At 42.8% G+C, this 8,121-nt stretch overlaps 1 protein-coding gene across 1 annotated transcript in view; it reads right to left on the bottom strand.

Annotated features, from left to right (window-relative positions):
• Positions 1–4,396: 4,396 nt before the first annotated feature.
• LOC106846422 (placenta-specific gene 8 protein-like) overlaps positions 4,397–8,121 on the bottom strand; it is a 66,495-nt gene continuing 62,770 nt past the window's right edge. The window contains exons 4-5 of the mRNA XM_070505474.1: positions 6,306–6,421; positions 4,397–4,609 (exon numbers count right to left, since the gene is read on the bottom strand). Of these exons, the coding sequence (XP_070361575.1) occupies positions 6,317–6,421 (105 nt within the window). The 3' untranslated portion in view covers positions 4,397–4,609; positions 6,306–6,316. The remainder of the gene's footprint in view (positions 4,610–6,305; positions 6,422–8,121) is intronic.

The raw sequence follows: 8,121 nt of genomic DNA, 5'->3' as shown, positions 1-8,121 counted from the left end.
CGGTAGCTGCCAGGGGCTGGGGGACACAGAAATGGGGAGTTAGTGTTTAATGTGTACAGAGTTTCAGTTTTCCAAGATGAAAAGAGTTCTGGAGATGGATGATGGTGATGGTGCACAACAATCTGAATGTACTTAATACCCCTGAACTGTACACTTAAAAATGGTAAATTGTATGTTATGTCTACTTTATCAAAAAGAAATTGAAAAAAATATGCTAGGGGCCAGCCCAGTTGCGCAACGGTTAAGTGCGAACATTCGACTTCGGTGGCCCGGGGTTTACCAGTTCAGATCCTGGGTGCGGACATGGCACAGCGTGGCACGCCATGCTGTGGTAGGCGTCCCGCATATAAAGTAGAGGAAGATGGGCACGGGTGTTAGCTCAGGGCCAGTCTTCCTCAGCAAAAAGAGGAGGCTTGGCAGCAGATGTTAGCTCAGGGCTAATCTTCCTCAAAAAAAAAAAAAATGCTAGTAGCAGATTTAGAACCTGCTGCTGCATGGAAATTCGTGGCAGAATGGAATTTATCTACTACCTTGGAGGTAGGTGTTGCACAAAAGCCGGAGACAGAAGAAACTGAATAAAGACAAGGTGGCAGGGTGGGATGGTGGGGGCGTGCCAGGGAGGGGGAGGGAGGAGTTCATCAAACTCTAAGGTGACCTCAACAGTCACTCCAGTTCAGAGGATGAGGGGCATTCTGCACTAGGAGGATGCTGCAACACCACCTTCCCCAGTCTCCCCAAAAATCCAGAGCAGAAAGGAGCTACTATAGAATAAATGGCTTGTGGAAACCTTGACATTGTGTGTAGGGGGTGGAGAAAATTAGACTGACTAACAGGAGACTGAGATTATGGGAAATGCAAAGAGTTACCCCTTATGTTGTGATATGCCCTGCTCCTAAGATATTCTTTTTTTTTTTTTTGAGGAAGATTAGCCCTGAGCTAACATCTGCTGCCAAGCCTCCTCTTTTTTTTTTTTTTTTTTTTTGCTGAGGAAGACTGGCCCTGAGCTAACATCTGTGCCCAACTTCCTCTACTTTGTATGTGGGACACCACCACAGCATGGCTTGACAGGTCCATACTGGGATCCAAACCAGCAAACCCTGGGCTGCCAAAGTGGAATGTGCAAACTTAACCACTGAGCCACTGGGCCGGCCCCCACTCCTAGGGGAGAATCAAGGCTGTGTCCCTACAGAGAATCAGGTTGCCAGAATGCAGGTGTCAGAGCATAAATGGAAAAAGAAAAATAAAGTGGAGAGGAAGGGGAAGGGAGAGGACAGGGTACCCCGGCTCAGAACTCCACCCCCAGCCCTGTAAGTGTGGTCATATCTGAGTGATTGCACCAGAGCTCCTTCAGTTTGTACCCAGAGGGAAAAGCACTGGTCTCACAGCTGGGGAAACCTGCGTCAGAAACATGTGTGGTCCACTTTAAAATCCAGACTCCTGGGTCTCCCCACAGATCTGAATCAGAGTCTCTGGAGGAGTAGGCTATTGTTACAAGCTTCAACCACACTTATGCTCTGGAAACCTTATCAAAGTCACCAGAAAGACTTAGCTTGAATTACAGAATTTATAATCACCTGCTGCAGCCCTCCCAGAGGGACTTTATGGAGAACAGCTCTAATCCCAAGAGACTCAAGACAGAGCACCTCATGGCGTCTGTGGCAGATTGTGTTTCCCAAAGACGGCTGGAACAGTACCTCCTGTCCCCCTGCTCTTCCAGCACTTGCCACACCCCGTTAAGAGTTAGTCTCTGGTCCCTCCCTCCTGAAGCTGGGTGGAATTTGCAACTGCCTCACCGAGAGTCCAGCAGAGGTGATGCTATGTGACTTTGGCAGCTAGATCATAAAAATGTCATGCGCTTCCATATTGTTCCCTTGAGAGACTTGCCCTGAACGCCGGCAACCATACTGTGAGGCGGTCCAAGCAGCCTATGGCGTGGCTAGTGTGGAGAGGAACCCAGGCCCCCGGGGCTCAAACCCTGGCTGAACCCCCGGCCAAGAGGCAGCACTCTTAGCCGTGTGAGTGAATCATCTTGAAAGGCTATCCTCCAGCCCGAGTTGAGCCACCCCAGTTCACGTCGCAAGAGCAGATGGGATGTCCTGCCCAAATTGTAGACTCCTGTGCGGAAGACATGACTGTTGTCGTTTAAGCCACTAAGCAGCAACAGCTAACTTTGAACGGCATCCATGGGAGGTGGGCTGTATGGATAACCTTTCCACGCCCTGGAAAAGTGAGAGGAGTTCTCTTCTGCTCTTCTTTGCTGTGTCAGTTTGCAAAGCATTTACGTGTCTCCCCTCCCCCGCCCCAACTTCCTCCCAGGAATTGCTGCTTCTTGGCTCCGGCAATTTACTTCTTGCGTGCAGTAGCATTTAAGGAGGGTTTTGATTTAACTGAGGGAAGCAGCCTGGTATGAGGGAGCCTTCGGCATTTGGAATGCACAGGACAACGCACAATATCAAGAGTGGGAGAATGAGACTAAATATTAACTATTTTCAGCTAGATCAAAGATTCTTTTAAAAACCTCCTTAGTTATCGTAACTTTTACGTACAAACATATATAAAGTGGGTTGTAATTTTCTAATCAGCTATATGGAAAACATATTATTTTGCTTAACAGCAGAATTCCACCCTTATCCTGCGCCTTTGGGCTAGGGACTAGAAAGCTGCGGTGGCACTAGATGGTTCTGCATAGGGGAGGTATGTAGACTGCACCCCACGTTCATTGCAGCATTATTTACAGCAGCCAAGACGCGGAAACAGCCTCAGAGTCCATTGACAGATGAATGGAGAGAGGAAGTGTGGTATAGATATATATTATTTAGCCATAAAATATTATGTGGTGAAATATTATTTAGCCATAAAAAAGGAAATCCTGCCATTTGTGCCAACAGGGATGGACCTTGAGGGCATTATGCCAAGTGAAATAAGTCAGACAGAGAAAGACAAATGCTGTATGATCTCACTTATACATGGCATCTGAAAAAATCCAAAAACCAAACTTACAGATTCAGAGAACAGATACGTGGTTGCCAGAGGTGGGGGCTGGGGGGTGAGTGAAATGGGTCAAAAGATACAAACTTCCAGTTATAAATTCCACTCTGGGGATGTAATGCACAGCACGGCAACTTTAGTTAATACTGTATTGCATATCTGCAAGTTGCTAAGAGAGTAACTCTTAAAAGTTCTCATGATAAGAAAAAAAACTATAACTATGTGTGGTGATGGATGTTAACTAGACTTATTGTGGTGATCATTTTGCAGTATATATATACACACACATACACGCATACCAAATCATTATATTGTACACCTAAAACTAATACATTATATGTCAATTATATCTCAATAAAAAAATAAAATAAAATGCCACATTAACGGGGCGGGGGGTTGGGGAGAAAGGTACGTGGAGCCCGTGTGCCTGGCTTGCTGCAGGAGTTGACTTTGGGTGGACAGAAATGTCCAACGGGAGTTTTAATTAGGTAGTTTGCTGTGTGGTTTATGACAGGAATCCTCTCTTTTGTCTGTATAATCTATGGTAAACTGTGTATTGCTCAGCAAATACTTCCTGGAGTGGGTTTACTTTATGGGGCTGTAAAGAAGTGCCAAATGCACTTCAGTCTCCCAAAGGGAGTGTAACAGCTAGGTCTTAAGTTTACGTGAGGGAAGCTATCTTGGAGGGAGGAAGCAACATTGTAACTACGACCCTGATTCGCTAGTCTCGGTGAACACATTCCAGCCTGCCCGTAGCCTAGATGATTAAGCGCCTCTCGCTTTTACAAAATACATGATCTGCTAGTTCTCTGACTTTTGCTTACGTATGTCTCCCAGCTGTGATAAGACAACTTTGTTCCCTGAGTTCCCCAGAAACATGACGACCTCCAGAGAGAAAAATTCTGTGTTGGTACCCATCACGAATGGCAGAAGTAAGAAATGTGGCACCTTGAAGTTTATCGCATCAGATGGTCGCCATCCCTAACGCCCCTCCTTCCCTGCCCGTTTCCCCTATATAACTGTCTCAAGATTCTGTATGATTGTAAGATGGATCTTTAGGGCACTAGTCCGCCATCTTCCGATTATGCTGGCTAATTGTATAAGCTTTCCTTTCTCAACCACTGACTTGTTTGCAATTGATTGGCACCAGATTGTGGCGAGCAGAACAAGCCCCGTTTTGCTCAGTTACGGGAGGAAGCCACACTTTTCTGGGATGAGGGGCTGCACAGGGTAACACCTGGCCTCCCAGTGGAGGGAAAATCCAGAATAACAATACATAAAGGTAGAAAAGTAGAATGAAGAATCTCCATGTACCCACATTCAACTTTGACATTTGATAACCTTGGGTTCATTTTTAAAAAGAAGCATATTGTAATTTTCCATGAAGCAGTATATAAAGACACAAGAATTGTTGAGGAAATTAATTTTTTTAATGGTAGTCATCTTAGAGAACAGCAATGGAAATATATTTCTTTCAAAATATACTGGAAATTAAAAGTGTTTTGAAGCCTTTTGAAGCCACATGATTAATTGAATTACTTTCTAAGATTTGAGGTAAGATAGCACTTAACAGATGCAATATTTCATTCCAGTGTTCTCTTTCACCAAATGTGAATTTGACCTGTAGAAATCAGAAAAAAAGAGAAAGAATAAATGAATGAATGAATTAGGATTTATCAGTTCTATCTTTCTTTACATTATCTTGTTCCAAATATCAAAACTTCCATTCCACACCCACCCTACTGCCAAGATGCACATTTTAAAAATCTACGTCAAATAATGGCCCTGGTTCAGAACAGTCTATCAGGAAGAGTCGCAACCGCCAGTTAGGATTCAGAGAATTCTCCTAGGTTGGGGCTTCATTATATTTCCTCCTTGAAAGCTACCATCATTTATTCATCCACAGTATTTATAACTGCCTACTATATGTCAGGTACTGTTGCTAAGTGGTTGGGTGAACCAATAGAATGCTCCATAGATTGCCAGAGTTAACCTCTGTTCCCAAATGTCAATAAATCATTGAATGTGTGAAGGTAAGAGTATCCAAAAGGCAGAGAACCCACAACAATCTTTTTCATTGTCTGGATGACAAGACCAGTGAACTGCCACATTCTAATTCCCTTAGGGCTACTTTGGCATCAAATTATGAGTCGAGTTGGTAACGTAGGCGTTTAAAGAACGTCACTGCTTGGGAGGAAAGACAACAGTAAATTCTCAGGAGGAAGAGTGTAAAGAGGAAAAAGAATGATAAGAAAACTCCCCATTTTGACTCTGCTTGAAAGTGAATAAAGTGCTTCAGTCACTGAGGGAAACCATTTATAAAACAATCAGAAGACAAATACTAGGACACCAGCGTGGTAATAAAATGCAACGTACTGAAGCGTGGCTCATGGAAAGGACATGATGTTGTGCTGCTTGTGGCGCTTAGACAGATGGCACCAATGTCACCCATCATACGGATGAACACACCATCCTGATCAAACACTCTCAGAGACCTCTTGGGTGACAGGAGTTTTACAGAGAATAGTCACTTCCAGGTGAAAACTAAACTTTGCTGACAAATTCTATTGGGATTGGCAGTAAGCGATTGAAAGACAAGACTGAGTGAGCCATGGCCCTCTTGTCTGAGAGAAACAGGAAGAATTGAGAAGATTAAAAATGTGACTAGGAGAGCTTAGGAAACTAGGTAAATGAGTAGCCGCCCAAGTTTGACAATACAGCCGCCAAAGAGTCAGTAACTCTTCTTTATAGTGGGGCTTTGGGAATTTTGGAGAACTGAGTGAATTGTCCACACTTGATTTATGGAGACTAAACTAGCTTCCCGCCACTTTGGAGAATGAATTGTTGGTTTAACATTGTGGTGTTGACAAGAACACATAACTAGGTACATCACGCAGTCACACTTAGTATAATATCTCAGTTGGTTACTGTTGGTAGCAGTGGACTTGAGATCTAGACTTAGGGAAATGAATGTCTGGTTATATACGTATCTCTACCACCTGAAATCATGGTGTTGTTAAGGTGGGCATGGTTGACACGTGGCATGTTGATTTGGTACATCACACAGCCACTCCACCTGTGGCAGTCATCCTAACAAATCACAGAATTCTTTCGTATTCAACCAGACTTAACCCTCTCAATCCAGGCTCTTGGAAGCTGACTTCCAAGATTGGCATAGGCTGGCAACTAAAAATCATTTGCCCTCCCTTTGTTAAGGGATATTTCATGTATCTGTGTGAGAGAGTCCCAAGGATATGAAAGACATCTTTGAGAATTTGTTTTAATACTCATAAATCAAATAATTCCCACCAACTTACCAAAACACCTTTTAGAAAGCATTCATTGCTTGTCTTTTATCAATATCTCGCTTGAGTTGACAAAGGGTGCAATTAGGGCAACACATCAGGCATAGGTAATCATCGCAAATAGATCCCTGTTAAAAAACAAACAAATGGATCAACATATAGCCTGTAAACATAGCCACACAATTCCTTGCATTTGTATAGCTTTTCAAACCTCTTTGAAACATACATTTTATGTTAGTTGTTTATCATGAGAATTCTGTGACACTATCCCCATTTTTCCTGATGACCCAGCAAAGTTAAATAATGTGCTAAAATCATGTAACAAATTGATGGCATCACCTGGTCTTTCTCTTCACAAGCAACTGATCTTTTCCTAACACTACATCATTTCAAATGGTCTGTAGGTTGCAGCTAGAGCCCCAGTCCTCTATCACCTGTTCTGGAAAGGCTCCCTTTAAAGCCTGTTGTGTAATGGACCAATTTTTCTATAGTTTGTGAGTAGTGCCAGACCAGGCCTCACCCTGTATCGCTCAACCATTTTTGTGGACATCTCTTGTGTTTGTTCCACAGGGGAGGAAGTCCAGAGCGAGGGAGCGATATATAAGTTATGGGGAAAAGAAGAAAGAAGAGAATGAATAGTGTTTGGAAAAGCCGTGGAATGGGCTACTTTGCAAAGTTTTGAGGGCCATCTCCCTGGAATGGTCCAGCTGGATCCTCAATGAGCCTCTGGTAGAGATGCCCCTGAAGACAGTCCTGCTCTGTGCAGGAGGCACTGGGTGAGCCAGGGGGTTCTAGTCTGACGACCAGGTTCTAGGACTGTATATCTTGACTGATTGAAATAATTTTGAATTCCATTTTTTTTGGTAGCACTTATTTTAAAAAATGTTGAGTTTAACGCAATTCCCAATTTACAGTGTGAGCTGACAGGGAGAGAGAGTTAGAGAGAGAGAGAGATTTATAGTAGATTCAGTTTATAAGGGTTAGGAGCTCCTAAGTGGTGAGATTATGAGCAATTTATTTTTCCTGAAACTTTCCTCCATTGCTACAGTGATTTTCATTCTCCTCTAACAAAGTAAGGATGTGGGACAAAGAGTGGACAAATAAGTAGCAGTGTTAAATAATCTTCTAATGTTGTGTCTCTCATCAGATGGAGGAATACAGGTTCAGCTTGAAGACAGCTTGGTCTCTTAGCCTTCTTTTTCCCTGAAAAATAATCAAAATTCCCTCAACCTTTCCTTATAGTACTTGTTTTTTTGTCTTTAATTTGTTATTCACTTTTTATTCTTTTTATCTTTTAAAACTTCACTAAGCCAACATGTATTGAATATGTGTAATATGCCACAAGGAAGACAATTATTCTCATTTGATAAAGAGCTAATTGCTTTTCTGTCCCAGTTTGTCTATATACCTGTCTTTTACCTAAGGTAGTTTTTAGGAGGAAAAAAAATCCCACTAATACTTGCTGAGAAACCTAGAGAAAACACATCTGATTCTCAGTCTGTTTCATAATATAAATAGAGGGAACACAAAGAAGAAAAAATCCTCCTTTTTCAAAGTGAGAGGAAATGAACTGCAGGTTTATACCACACCAAAGTTAACAAGGGACGTAAATGCCTTGACCAGAATAGCTGCTTGGGAAGTCGGGCCAGAAATAAAGACTCTGTGTTCACCCCGCTGTTTGGGTAAAGGGGATGGTGCTTCATTTGTTTGGAAACTGTGAAAAAAGAAGTCTCGTTCGGAGCACTATTTACAGAAGCGCTGACTGAGCTGATAAAGGAATGAACTGTGGTACATGGCTGAGTGCACACATACTCAGGAAGGCAAGATG

This window comes from Equus asinus, chromosome 3 (genome assembly GCF_041296235.1).
Source record: "Equus asinus isolate D_3611 breed Donkey chromosome 3, EquAss-T2T_v2, whole genome shotgun sequence".
NCBI classification, from domain to species: Eukaryota; Metazoa; Chordata; class Mammalia; order Perissodactyla; family Equidae; genus Equus; species Equus asinus.
The sequence above is the reverse complement of the archived record's forward strand: the minus strand, read 5'-3'. Positions and strand labels throughout refer to the sequence as shown.